We start from the raw sequence: 15,401 nt of genomic DNA on the forward strand, positions 1-15,401 counted from the left end.
GCATTCCTGGAAATAGGTCAGATGATTTTCAGACTCCAAGTGTCCTGATAGTTTTACGTGATCCAGTCCAGTTCCTGAAAAAAAACCTGCCAACAGGTAACAGGTCTTTGAAAGCTTTTGAAGCCAAAGGCTCCCCACCAGCCAGCCCATCTCTCACTAAGTTCTCAGCCTCATTAAGAATGAGAAACAGATACCACGGCACCAACCTGTCTAGAGAACACAGCGAGACAAATATAATTGCCTGTATGAGGAATATAGGGCAGCGACTCCCGAATCATTCGTATTTACACCCACTCCATTTCGGTTGTCTTTCCTTTATAATTTGGCCATACATCGATGTCAAGTGTATAATTTCATCTGGGGCTTTATCAGTTACCGCCAGAGCCATGATTACAGGGTGCAGGGGACGCCTCCCCCTGAGTGAGGCTATCTTTAGTATCTTCTTGATAGCCACTTCTTACATAAAAAATCAAAAGGAAAGTCTTGGTTTTCTTATGTGGCTCCAGAATCACTAAATATAACATTTAGGAGCAATTTATCGACTGTAACCACTGGGTTTTCAACTTCCACTACAGTTTTTCAAAGTGCTCTTATTCCTTTCTTTTGTGATTTTTATCAAGTTGGAACAGAAATTTCAGGGAGTTCTATATTGACCATTCAATCGTGTACTAAGTTCAACTTTTACCTTGCTAGTGCCCCACCCAACTTATTGTACGAACATAAGCCTGGATTTTGACCAATCAGAATCCCAGCAAGAACGCTACCAGTATGATTTTTGGAAGAAGTAACATTTCACAAACAAAATAAAAAAATGGCTCGCCGAACTAGGATTCAAAAGATAATTTATTAGTCTGAGGAGTCACACACTATACCCAGTAATATGCATCTTTTATTTTTGTGCCTTTACCTTAAAAATATATTTAAACAAGAAACAAAGATAATATTGACTTTTCCCATAAATTTTGCTTTCTTATTTACAGTGTTACATTGTAAATAACATTCCATTATACACAAATTAAAGACTGCATTACCGTATGGTTTCTTTATATATCCTTTCATAATACAGTACACACAGCTCGAAGCTATTACATTTAGAAAGGCTTGAGGGAAGAAGTACAAACTTTGTCAATAAGACTATTATTTTAAAAGGTTCTGACCTTGATTCTCTGCTAGATTGTTTCACTGAAACCATTCTTTGTTAAAGAAAAATGCCCCATATGAGGGATGAGAATAACAGTTTAAGTCACCACAGGATCCACTTAAACTGGTTAACAAATAAAAACACTTTATCACTTATTACTGTTACTAAATGGAGCACTACCACTGTCAAGTCATTTAAACAAGCAGATTTACCCTTCAATTCAGACACATTACATCGACGACAGTTGGTACCTCTTTACGAAATAAAAAATGTTTCCTGCAACTTTAGGTTTGACTTGTAAACAGTTAAAGCACACATTTTGTAAAGATGATTGACTCATTCCTGGTCTTAGGTTATGCAATATAGGGGAGTTTCTATTTCATCAGGGAGAAGCAAGCACTCACGCTGCACACACACACACACACACACACACATTGCACACGCACACATGCACACACTCGTGCACTCAGCCCACCCGCCCACCAAAGGCCAGCGTGTCACTGGCACTCACTGTGGCAGCACTAGTGTCGCCAGCGGTGTGCGAGGCTGCAATAGGAGTTATAAAATGAAGACGATAGGACAGGACATCCAACTTCTGTTAAAAATACAGAAAGCTCAGGTTCTGAAATGCCCTCAGGTGCTTCATGCTCAGCTTGAAGGTTCAGTTCACTGGGCTCTGCAAGCGGCACACCCCACCTTCAATGGCCACGGACTGTCCTGCCACCGCACCGGGAGGGAGTCTGGAAATGTGAGTCTGCAAAGAGGGAGACAGGAGAACGTTAGGGGTGCCGGCTGTGTCCCCCCAGGTGTGACAGGTGGAGGCAAGACCAGAGCCTCATGGCTCCTTTTTGCCTCTGGGCACCTGCAGACAGTGGTGGTGGGAACCTTAGGTGCCCAGATCCTGCTTGTCCAGGCCGCTCAGGGCACGTGTACTGAGTATCCCTGTGAGCCAAGCACAGCACTAGCCACTGGAGTTTCAGAGCGGGCAGCCAGCCAAGGGCCCGACAGCACAGAACTTACAGTGTAGTCAGTCTGTACACAGAGTAGCAGAGTGCTTTTATTGTGGACACTATTACAGATGTCCCCCATTTTCTTTTTAATCCTCACCCAAGAATATTCTTTCCACTGATTTTCAGAGAGAGTGGAAGAGAGAGGGAAAGACAGAGTGAAACATCGATGTGAGAGAGACACATTGATTGGCTGCCTCCTGCTAGAGCCCCGACCAAGGCCGGGGCCAGGGAGGAGCCTCCAACTGAGGTACATGCCCTTGACCGAAGGGTCCCAGGTCGACATTCTATCCACTGAGCCAAACTGGCTAGCGTGAGTCCCCATTTTCTGTATTCAGAATAGCAGTGTGCTTTTATTATTGACACGATTACAGATGTTCCCCATATTCACCCCCTTTGTCCATCTCCACCCAGCCCCCAAGAACAGTAGTGGTTTTAATGCCAACTCTATTGGTCACATTCCAGTTCCATGAAAACTAATAAATTTATATACATTTTGTCCTCTGAGCATTCAGAGCAACTACGAATACCTGGTCCATATTTATATTTCCAATTTGTCCCTTAAAATATTTGAATAGCTTACAAAAAGTCAGATAATTCAACAACCTAAAGTAAGTGAGGCAATGAGGAAAAGAAAAAGAAGAGGTTACAAAGCAAGGTGAAGACTGGCATGAGGCGAACACCTAGCAGACTGCTGCCCTGTCCCCCAGCTTCCCAGCGGCTGCGACGGGGTGGTTCACGTGGCACACAGGGTCACACAAATCACGTGCCTGGAGAACGCCTACCACTGCAGCCAGGGAGCCATGCGTTTGGTGGGGCTTCAGATATGGCAGGTGGCATGTACAGTGGATCAGCTGTACGACAGTGAGCGTGGTGGGATGAGGGCTACATTATGCAGAGGAGGCGGCCCTGAGTGAAGATGTGGGTGTCCTACGAGGGGTCAGGACAGCAGCCAGGAATCCCTTTGTAGATGGTCCTGCTTAATCCAGGGATAGATAAATGTAGGGAGTTTCTAAGAAGAACAGGGGGAATCCCTTTGTAGATGGTCCTGCTTAATCCAGGGATAGATAAATGTAGGGAGTTTCTAAGAAGAACAGGGCTGCATATCGTCTAAGGCAGTTGTCGGCAAACTCATTAGTCAACAGAGCCAAATATCAACAGTACAATGATTGAAATTTCTTTTGAGAGCCAAATTTTTTAAACTTAAACTATATAGGTAGGTACACTGTTATTAACTGAATTAAGGTATTCCTAAGGCTTAGGAAGAGCCACACTCAAGGGGCCAAAGAGCCGCATGTGGCTGGTGAACTGCAGTTTGCTGACCACGGGTCTAGGAAATCTTCTCTAAACAAGCTTTTCCTGAGTACTGAACTGAGGGGAGCTCAGCCCTGGGGCAGCCAAACAGGAAGCAAGCATGCACATTTGATGGTAAAACAGGTAACATGATTGGCTTATAGTGGAGGGTGGACACCACTCTTGAATCTTGCTGTGCAAGTCCTATTAGAGTAGCTGACACAGATCAACCATTTGGAAAGTTCTGGAGAACAGGACTGTCCTTTGGGTACTTGGTTTTTGTGTGTACATGGCAGCAGCAACCTGGAACCTTTGGGGGCGAGGTTGGTGGACTTGGGGGTGGAGAGCTGGACGAGGCAATCCTGTGGCATCTCCTGGGATGAAAGTTTCAGTGAGTTCACTCGGCAGGCTCGTGCCGCTGGGAACTATGTCCCAGCAGCTGGCCCCATTGTCACGTCGGAGGGCAAACTTGCCTCTCACTGCTTGGATATCTTAGAGCTAAGTCCATACTGAGACTAACTGGTGAATCTTCTGTTCCTTGTGATGCTTCATTAATCATGTGGGAGGAGCTAGAAGAGGACCTGTTTGATTCTGCTATCTAACAGCCCTTGTCACATTAGGAACAAAAAGCTAAAATCCCAGGGCTCAGTGTTGATGGGGCCATGTTTTTATATTTCAGGACATTATTAACATGCAGTGAAAGAGAATTTTTTGCCTAAGGATCATTCATTAATTTTTTTAAAGGTTCTCCTAAACAAAACCTCCCTGAGAGAGTAGAAGCCCCTCAGTCCATTTCATCCCTAACGTCACCTTGTCAGTACTGAACACAGGCATGCAGCTATGACAGGGGTCAAGAATAAAGCAGAACCGCTGTGGAAAACAGTATGGCAGTTCCCCAAGAAATTAAACATAGAATTATCATATGATACAACACTTCCACTTCTGAGTACAGACCCTAAACAAGTGAAAGCAGGGACTCAAAAATATATTTATACACCAATGTTCACAGCAGCATTATTCACAACAGCTAAAAGGTAGAAGCAAACCAAATGCCCATTAGTGTATGAAGAGATAAACAAAATTGTGTAATATGCTTACAATGGAATATTATCCAGCTTGACAAAGGAACAACAGCCTGACACATGCCACAATATGGATAAGCTTTGAAGACATTATGCTAAATAAAATAAACGATACAAAAGTGCAAACATTGGAGGATTCCATTTATATGAGGTACCTAGTAACCAAATTCATAGAGAGAAAACAGAATGCCACAGCTGTGGGTGGCAGGAATGGAAAGTCATTGTTTGATGAGCACAGCCTGGGAAGATGAGTAAGTTCTGGAGATGGAGGGCTGTATAATGTGAATGGACTAAAGGCCACTGAACTGTACACTAAGAAGTGGTAAGAATGATAAAAAAATTTATGTCTTATAGATTTTGCCACATTTTTTAAATCCTCAACTGAGGATATGTTTTTACTGATTTGAGAGAGAGAGAGAGGGAGAGAGAGAGAGAGGACAGAGAAACACTGATCAGTTGCCTCCCCTATGCACCCTGAGCAGGGAGTGAACCCGCAACCCAGGTATGTGCCCTGACTAGAACTGAACCCACAACCTTCTGGTGTACAGGATGATGCTCCAATCAACTGAGCCACCCAGCCAGGACTTCGACCATTTTTTTAAAAAGGAATAAAGCAGAAATGACACTTTCCTACCTGGTCCAGAATAGTTTTCCATGAGAAGGCATTAAGAGAAGGGGTCAGCTAGGAATGAATCCAGGATGCAGATCCCATAGGAGAAACATTAACACTACCAGGTTCTGTTCACAAATAAGTTGGAATTTTCTAATCAGGTTAAATTATCTATCCCTAAAAGGGAAGCTCACAGGAAAATCCATCCTTATGTTTCCCAAAGGTCCAGGGAGAATCCAGGCACCAGAGGGGACAGAGAATAAATTGTTAAAAGATCAAAGAGTGACCATATGTCCAAGCAGATGACCTGCAACTTGACCAGAGGGATGTCGGTCTTAAAGCAACTGATTTCTTGCTGACCATGGCAAAGACCCAGAACTAGGGGGAAGAAAGTCATGTCCCATGAACCAAGGGCCTTGATAGCAATCTCTTGAGATTTACAAAAACACAGACGGCCAATCCTAACTTACCTCTAACACTCCCACCCCCATTAAGTTTACGACAGAAGAACATCTAAATAAATGGAACTAAATCACAGTGTCAAGGAGAGTTAGGAAGGAAAAGAAAAAAGGACTGAAAATGATGACAGTGGTCTTGAGAAAATAACAGCACCTGGGCAAAATGCTTCAAAAATACATTGAGATTTGTAAAGACTGGGCTGATTACATAAGACAGAAATGTTCAAGTACACAAACTAGTGGCTAGATTCTCTTCAGGATTACCCATTCCCTAGATTGTCATCTAGTTGAGGGGTTATTTTGAGATTACAAAACACATTGGCATGGTCTTGGTGTTGAGAGGAGTGAATTGGCTAACCATCCAAATGTCAATGCTTCACCAGTTTCATCCATCAACACGGTCTTCTGACTCATCAAAAAATAAATGACCTTGGTCTGAAAAGGTCAGAGCCAAGATGTTTTGAAGCTTTCTGTGGAGATTGCAATGGAGCGTCAAATTCTGTTATAAATACTGCGAGCTGTTTCACAGGCTATTTTACAAGAGTGTTTGTCTCCAAAATTTCTTCTAGAGAAGTGGGTTTGAATTCCTCCTGGGACTAAAAATAGACCACTTTCTACAATGAACTTGTATGTCAGTATTTGAAAGTGCAATAAAGTATTTTACATTGCCTAAGGCCTGTGTAGATCCTAGGGTACCCTATAAGCATAAGAACTTTAAAAAAGGTGTCTTTGAAGCCATTGAAGTAGCAATGTACTTTCATTGGAATTTACATGAAAATGACAGGTTAAAAAGCAGCAGATTGCTCCATTTTGGGTAATCTCCCTCCATTTCTTGCTGCATACCTCCTTCATATATGATTTCAAGTCTTGAATATCCTTTTCTGGTTCTTTCTCAAGGAAATACTTCCTTGACTGGATCCCCTACTCAGTCTAGAAACTCTCATTCTAGCTCCTAGAGCACTCATCCGAGCATGTGATGTAACTGTCTTGATTTTGGTTTGCTTTGAGCTTTTAGGTCTCTGTAATTGAAAGCCAGCTGGAGGCGGGAGACTGCCCTACACACACCTATGCAGTCCCTGAACCTGTCACGATGCTTGGCACAAAAGGCTAAATATGCTCACTGAGTGTCTGAATGACAAAAATATACCTTCCAAGGCTATGTTTATGAACACACAAAGAATCTCAAATGTTTTAGCTAGTGCGACCGGTCAGTTTGGCTAAAAAGTCAATCATACTAGTTTGTCATATAAATATTTTTTAAGATTAAAAGAATATATAGACTGACTGAATGGAAGAAGATATTTGCCAATGATACCTCTGATAAGGAGTTAATATCCAAATTTTATAAAGAACTCAACGCCAAGAAAAAAAGCAATCCAATTAAAAAACAGGCAGAGGACCTGAAGAGAGATGTTTCCAAAGACATATGAAAAGATGCTCAATGTCACTAATCATCAGAGAAATCAAATTAAAGCCACAATGAAATATCATCTCATACCTGGTAAAACAGCTATCACCAATAAATCAACAAACAAGAAGTGTTGGTGAGGATGTGGAGAAAAGGGAGCTCTCGTGCACAGTTTTTGGGAATGCAGATTGGTACAGCCACTGTGGAAAGCAGTATGGGTCCTCAAATAATTAACCATGGGACTGCCTTGTGACCTAGTGATTCCACTTCTGGGAATATATCCAAAGAAACCCAAAACACGAATTCAAAAGTATATATGCACCCCTATATTCATTGCAGCGTTATTTATCATAGCCAATATATGGAAACAACCAAATAAACAACTGGTTAAAGAAATTGTGGTACAAGTACAATGGAATATTACTCAGCCATAAAAAGAATGAGATATTACCATTTGCAAAACAGCATGAATAGACCTAGAGGGCATTATGCTAAATGAGATGTCAGACAGAGAAAGACAAATACCACATGATTTCACTTATATATGGAAATTATTTTTAATTTTTTTCAGATTTATTGAAATATAATTGATACATGTTATTTATTTTTCCTTTTTATTGAATTTATTGGGGTGACACTGGTTAACGAAATTATGTAGGTTTCAGGTGCACAATTCCACAACACATCATTTGTACATTGTGTTGTGTGTTCACCACCCCAAGTTAAGTCTCCTTCTGAAGAACAAAACAAACAAACAAAATTGAAATAGACTACTAGTAGATACAGAGTACAGACTGATGGCTGCCATAGGGGAGTGGGCTTGGGGGACTGGGTGAAAAAGGTAAGGGGATTAAGGACTACAATCGTAGTTTAAAATAACCACAGGGATGTGAAGTACAGCATTGGGAGTACAGTAAGTGATATTATAATAACTATGTATGGTGCCAGGTGGGAACTGGAAATATTTGGGGGAGCACTTTCTGAAATGTATAATTGTCTGAGTACTATGCTATACATCTGAAACTAATACAAACTACCATTGAATGTGAACTGTAATTGAAAAATAAAATATAATAAAAAGTATAGACTGACTAAATTTTTCCACTTTCCCAATGACTGTATTGTTAGAACAGGAATGAAACATAGATTTCTCACATGAACAGGTCCATGCCAATGGAACCCAACGGCCTGCTGGTTATACTCCCTTCTTTCTTGCTAATCCCCTGAGTGGTAAGGAAGGTCTTTGAGGCCAACACTCATTGTATAATAACGTATTTGTCCTGAAGATTTCAAAATGAGGTTAAAGAAAAATTGATATCTATAATAATAAAAGCATAATATGCTAATTAGACCAGACGTCCTTCAGGATGACCTTCCGGACAAAGCCAGGCTGCGAGGGAAGCCCAGGTCCTACTCTTGCACGAATGTTGTGCATTGGGCCTCTAGTAAAAATTATATAATTGCTGGATGTCCTCATCACAATCTAAGTAGTAGCTGAGGCTTCCTATCATTCATACTCATATCTTTAAATCTTTTAAGACCACTTTACTGACTGCTCTTTTGTGGTTTCTAGGGAAACTACAAGCACATGATTTAATTTTAAAAGGCTCAAAGCCTTTATTTAGTGGTTATATTTTAATTAATCTTTCCACTCTTAGGAAAGTTGCTTGAGATCTGCCACAAGAGTCAAGAAAAGATTCTCTGGCAATAAGTCTCCAAAAGCAGCCAACTGCTTTCCTCCCCATCACTTTTGTGCTGCTAAGAAAGGAGTTTGTTAGAAGAGAGATGGAAAGCTAATAAAGAGAGAGCATGGTTAGAGGGAACAGAGGCATGGAAAGGGAAGGCACAGCATCTTCCTTCTTCATTCATATCAGCCAAAGGCCAATTCCATGCTAAAAAGAGACAGCAGAAAAGAGGAAGCAATAAAATAATTGTAAGAACTACTCTTAAACTGTCAATGCACAAGAAACTTTTATAAAAAGTTTCTGCCTGGGCTGATTTACTAGCACTGCTTTGGATGACTAACCTGTAGGTTAACCAGTTTTAAATTAAATACAGTACCTGTAGGATGAGTTAGCACCTTTTTGATCGACACAAAATAAATATTGCTGCCAGTTAATAAAGTTTGCTGAAGATCAATTTGACTAACTAACAGAAAGTTCCCTGGTCAAAGACATTTGGGTGTTAGGATAGTGCATTACTTGGCTAGGACTTTCATAACAAAATGCCTCCGGCTGGGTGGCTTAAATTGCAAAGATTTGTTTTCCCACAGTTCTGGAGGCTGGAAGTCCAAGGTCAGGGTATCAGGACATTTGGTTTCTTCTGAGGCCTCTCTCCTTGGCTCACAGATGGCCTTTTCTCTGTCCACCCACATTCCTGGGGTCTCTTCTTCTTATATGGATGTAGTCCTATGAGATTAGCGGCCCACTCTTATGACCTCATTTATCTTAATCACCTCTTTAGAGGCCCATCTCCAAATACAGTCACATTGAGGGTGAGGCCTTCAAGAAACGAATTTGGGGGGAAACAGTTAATTTCATAAGTGACCTTATGGTGCTCTTAAATGATACAGAGTAAAATCTAACAGTGCCCTAGATGTTTTGGTCGTCTTCAAGTCCTTTGAGCTGAAGTGCCCTCTCCCCCTCTCCACTTGCTCCTTGTTGTTTCTCAGTCACATTCTCCTGCCTCAGAATCAGGACACATGCTGTTCTCCCCCAAAAGCTCTTCCACCCAACATCCATCTGGCTCTCTTGTTTACTTCTGTCTGATCTTTACTTAACAGCCACCTTCCAAGCAGGTTAAATAGTGCATTCACCTGGATTCCACTACCCTCTCTCCTGTGTCCTTGTCATTATCTAACCAACCATCTGTTTTGTGTCTTTATCTTATTCATTGTTTGTCCACCATGCACAAAAATTCCACAGGGTTGGAAAGTTTTATCGGTTTGCTCAATGTTTTCCCTTAGGACCTAAAAGATAGCCTGACCATCTGAGGAACTCAGTATCTTTATTAAAGGACTAGAGTAGTGATGGCGAACCTTTTGAGCTCGGCGTGTCAGCATTTTGAAAAACCCTAACTTAACTCTGGTGCCATGTCACATGTAGAAATTTTTTTATATTTGCAATCATAGTAAAACAAAGACTTATATTTTTGATATTTATTTTATATATTTAAATGCCACTTAACAAAGAAAAATCAACCAAAAAAATGAGTTCGCGTGTCACCTCTGACACGCGTGTCATAGGTTCATCATCACTGGACTAGGGGCCTGGTGCATGAAATTCATGAACTGGGGGGGGGGGGGTCCCTCAGCCCAGCCTGCGCCCTCTTGCAGTCCCAGAGCCTTAGGGGGATGTCCGGCTGCCGACTTAGGCCTGTGGGGAGAGGGCCTAAGCTGGCAGTTGTACATTCTTAGCACTGCCACAGAGGCAGTAGAGGCTCCGGCCACCGCCGCTGCATTCACCAGCCGTGAGCCTAGTTTCTGGCTGAGCAGCGCTCCCCCTGTGGGAGCGCACTGACCACTAGGGGACGGCTCCTGCGTTAAGAGTCTGCCCCCTGGTGGTCAGTGCGCATCATAGTGACCAGTTGTTCAGCCATTTGGTCAATTTGCATATTAGCCTTTTTATTATATAGGATTTCTTTTTAAATGAAGGCTGGGGAATGAAAGAGAACAAACTGCAAATTAGGCATTTCATATTTCTCAAAATGGATAAAGGACTTAAATGTACGACAGGAAACCATAAAAATTCTAGAAGAATCCAAAGGCAACAAAATCTCAGACATATGCCAAAGCAATTTCTTCACTGATACAGCTTCTAGGGCACTTGAAACTGAAGAGAAAATGAACAAATGGGACTATATCAAAATAAAAAGCTTCTGCACAGCAAAAGAAACCATCAACAAAACAACGAGAAAACCCACTGCGTGGGAAAACATATTTGCCAATGTCGTCTATCTAATAATAGGATAATATGCAAATTGGTCAGGACACCATCACGTAATGATCTATCAGCAGGCTGCGTCCCTGCACTCGGGGCTGGCCCAGAGATATGAGGCTCACGTCCCTGCCCCCTGCGTTAGCCCGAGGACATTAAGCTCCCATCCCTGCCAAGTACCAGCCCAGAGACATGAGGCTCGAGTCCCTGCCCGCAGCAACAGGCCCGGGGACATGAGGCTCACATTCCCATCCACCTGCACCGGCTTGGGGGTCCACAAGCGCACACTGAGGCCCTTCCACCACTCAGCCCAGTCTGGTGGCGGGGCCTTTATGCGCCTGCACCAGGTGTCCGCAGGCCTCCCCCGGCTCTGGCCTACCTCTATGGGGCAATGGATTGCGGGCTCCCGCACTGAGACAGGGCACAGGCCAGGCTGGGGGACACCCCCCCACCCAGTCCCTGCCGAGTGCACAAATTTCGTGCACCAGGCCTCTACTAATAGAATAAAACACAAGTGCTGGAGAGGATGCGGAGAAAAAGGAACCATCTTGCACTGCTGGTGGGGGAATGCACTGGTGCAGCCACTATGGAAGACAGTATGGAGTTTCCTCAAAAAACTGAAAATGGAACTCCCACTTGACCCTGTGATCCCACTTCTAGGAATATATCCCAAGAAACCAGAAACACCAATCAGAAAGGATATATGCACCCCTATGTTCATAGCAGCACAATTCACCATAGCTAAGATCTGGAAACAGCCTAAGTGCCCATCAGTAGATGAATGGATTAGAAAACTGTGGTACATATTTCTTTATTTTTTGGTTGTTCTATTTTATAAATTTGTTAGAAATTTTTGAAAAGACTTGTACAAATTAAGCAATCAAAATGATAGTGAAGTTACGGACCTTAAAACTCTGGGGGAAAAAGAAGCCTACCTTATTTCCCATGACTGACACTGTCTGGTCATTTACCCTCCACAACAACTGCACATGTGCTCACCTCCTTCAGAGAGAGCTCGTTGCACAGCGGCAGTCCAGACAGTGGTCAGTGGGGGCTGTGTGCCTCTGTCTGCTGTGCTGCAGTAATGAATTCTGATGAATTCTGCACAAGGAGGAGCCTGGGAAAGCCCAGGGCAACCTTGCTCGCAGGGGCATTTTCCCTTCTGGAAAGCAGGGTGCCTGGCTGGTGAAAGGGGTGCCTCCAGCTCAATTTCACAAGGTTATGGGCATTTTAAGAGTCAGGCATTACTTCTCCCTTCTCGTGCTAATTCTGCCTTGTTCTTCAAATTGCTACGTCCCAGGTAACATTTTTTTTTTAAATCTACTATTAGTGTCACCTGGATCTTCTTAGTATAGTACAGAATAATGTGTATATTCTGTAGAATGAAGATACATTAACTATGGGCTAAGTTTGTCATCCGGATCCACCATCACTGTGCTTCTCAGGGCACGTCAGTTTGGGACTGTGAGGTGGCACTGTGGGCTGAGCACATCTCAGGCCCCTGCACAGTGACTTCTTACCTGATGTCATAATAGTCACTCTCCTTCTTCTTCTCCTTCTCCTTCTCCTTTTCCTGGCATGAACGTGATAGACCTTAAACGACCCACTCCCGAGAGAAGGGCCGGGGAAGTGTGTCTGGTGGGTTTTTATTGCTTTGTTTCTATTATAGGCATTTTTTTTTACTTAATGAGTTGAGTCAGGAGACACCTCCACCTCCACCCCGCTGCCCCATCCTTTTCCCAGAAGTGCCCTGCCCACTGCTTTCAAGAGCTATCTTTCAAGGAGACACAACTTGTGAATAAGAATATTCTGAGTGCTCGCTGTGCACAACATTAAACCTTGGAATGCAGTTTACTGCTCTAAAAATAGTTTGGTCTTCAGACTTCATCCTGAAAGCAGAAGTACTCACATAATTGACAGTTTCATATGAACCTGCTTAACACAGCTCATAATAATGTGCATATTTTATAGACTAAAACCCCATTTAACTATAGGTCAAGAGATCCGGCTGCTCATTCCCATGCCTGCTTAATGCTGCAAAATGTGGACTCAGGGTCAGATGGTCTCTAGAGTAGCCTCGCAAGGCTTTAACAGTTTTCTGTGCTGGTTTCATGGAGTTTTGTGTACAAAATATTGCTAATAAATCAAAAAACAAGTATTTTACTTCTATTCCCTCCCTGCTTTCAACTGAAAGTAATAAACTGGCCAGAGAAATTTGAAGATGTGATTCCTAAGTTCAACCTAACAAATCAGAAATATCAACAGAATGAGGAATTAATGCCACATGTTAGTCATCTCACTGTATGTCACCCCAGCCTTGTTTTCCAAATTTAAAACAACGATGCCATAAAAGATCCATTGGCAAAATTGGACAAAACACAATGAGAGCATTATGGTAAGTTTCACTATTAGTACTGAAACAAGCTGCATAGAGGGAAAAGCTCTATTGTTTTCACATATAAATATCATGTCCAAGGAGCCTTAAAATGAGATTAAAATGTTGTCTGATGAGAACAGCATGTTGCATTCTCTTGGCAACTTTTGTCACTTTTTTACCATGCAAAACACACTACACTTCAGAGGCAACATCAGACAAGATCGCCCTCCTATTTTTAACTCAAAAGCCCAATGAAGGCATCACATAAACATGGCAATGCCCTCAGTAACTCTGATACCATCACTCCCATGGAGAGTTATCATGAAGATTCCATTTTACTAAAGGTGATAAAAGCTCTCCACTATTTAGCAAATATTCATTCTGCACTTACGATGAGAGAACAGAAAAATGAAACACACATGGACCTTGCTCTGAAGGCAATTATGTTTTTTGTATGATGTGGAAACTAGTTCCTTGTGAAATCTTAATAAAAATACCAAATCCCTATATTTGCATAATGCTTTATTTTGCCTCAAGTCCTTCAAAATACCATGTCAGGTAGAAAGATGTATACCACACATATTTTTCAAGTGAAAAAAGAGCAAGAGTCAGCATGGTTATGTGGTTTGCTTACCATCACAGACGAAGTGGAAAAACTGAGACTTGAATGAAAGCCTCAGGACTCCAAATTTAGGGCTCTCTCTACTCCCACAAAGCCTTACCATGGAGGAGTTTAAATCTAGCTCTGTTAAGACACACACCTTTCACTGCAGGAGGCTTAGGACTAAGTAGTTTTTCAGGTTGAAATAAGGCTTGCTCAGAAAAGCTATTGCCACAAATTTTACCAACAAATTTCAGGATGACTCTGGGATTCAGAGAATTGGGTTTGAGCCCTAACTCTGCTTCTAGTCCTTGGACTGGATATACTAGCTCTCTGAGCTTTAGCATCTTTATAGATAAAAGTGACAAATTAGACTCAATTATTTTCAGGGTTTATTTCTGATTCTAATATTCCATACAGTTGTGTTTTCCAAAGAAGCTCTAAATGTTGTTTAAATAAGTTCCCCCCCCCCAAAAAAAAAAAACTACGTCTAAATTTTCCTAGAATCAGGTTGTAGATTTTTAAATATCCCTTTTAAGAATTAAAATACCAATTGGTCCTAGGACTTTGTGTTACCTTCTCCTTAGACCTGGCTTAACATTAAGAGTGGAGTTCTGCCGAAACCGGTTTGGCTCAGTGGATAGAGCATCAGCCTGTGGACTGAAGGGTCCCAGGTTCGATTCCGGTCAAGGGCATGTACCTGGGTTGCGGGCACATCCCCACTGGGGGATGTGCAGGAGGCAGCTGATCGATGTTTCTCTCTCATCGATGTTTCTGACTTTCTATCCTTCTCCCTTCCTCTCTGTAAAAAATCAATAAAATATATTTAAAAAAAAAAGAGTGGAGTTCTTAGAGGGTGGTAGGATCAGCTACTGAGGCCTACCACAGGGTATCTGATGATAGGCCCAGCAGGCTGGATTTCCACCCCCATCCCGCCCCACTTCCCACCCCCACCCCCTGGATTTGTACCTCCATCTATGAAAGAACAAAGCCTGTCCCTAGGCTACCTCTTAGATAAGAAGGTAGGCAGGCAGGGAGAAAGGTTGGTAGGTATGCCACCATATGCCACGCAGATTATATGGAAATACATATCTGATACCATAATGTTAATGATACATACTGAGATTGTAAGGACCTCTTAGACTCTTTACTCTGATTTCTAAAATCTTCTTCACTCTTCTTTTTCAAATATCCTTAGAGAAACATATACTATTTTTATATTAGAAACTGACTTTAAAAGAAGAATAAATCAGTATAGGCCATTCCAGGTATTCCATACAATCATAATTATACACACACAAAAAAATCAGACAGCCAGTTGGCCTGGAGGTCAAATCCCCCTAGTATTAACTACAACAATCAAGGCTTAACTACAACAAGACTGCGAACAAAGACCACTAGGGGGTGCACCAAGAAAGCATAAAAAATGCAGAGACAAAGAAACAGGACAAAACTGTCAATGGAGGATATTGAGTTCAGAACCACGCTT

At 42.2% G+C, this 15,401-nt stretch overlaps 1 protein-coding gene across 5 annotated transcripts in view; it reads right to left on the minus strand.

Moving 5' to 3' along the window:
• Positions 1-825: 825 nt before the first annotated feature.
• Positions 826-15,401, minus strand: part of TASP1 (taspase 1) — a 244,452-nt gene continuing 229,876 nt past the window's right edge. For 4 of the 5 annotated variants that reach the window (XM_015560282.1, XM_015560281.1, XM_006758101.2 and 1 more), the window contains one exon: positions 826-1,895. In XM_015560282.1, the coding sequence (XP_015415768.1) occupies positions 1,808-1,895 (88 nt within the window). In that variant the 3' untranslated portion in view covers positions 826-1,807. The remainder of the gene's footprint in view (positions 1,896-15,401) is intronic. The other variant, XR_001512903.1, reaches the window with a different exon arrangement.

This window comes from Myotis davidii, unplaced genomic scaffold (genome assembly GCF_000327345.1).
Source record: "Myotis davidii unplaced genomic scaffold, ASM32734v1 scaffold32, whole genome shotgun sequence".
Lineage (NCBI taxonomy): Eukaryota > Metazoa > Chordata > Mammalia > Chiroptera > Vespertilionidae > Myotis > Myotis davidii.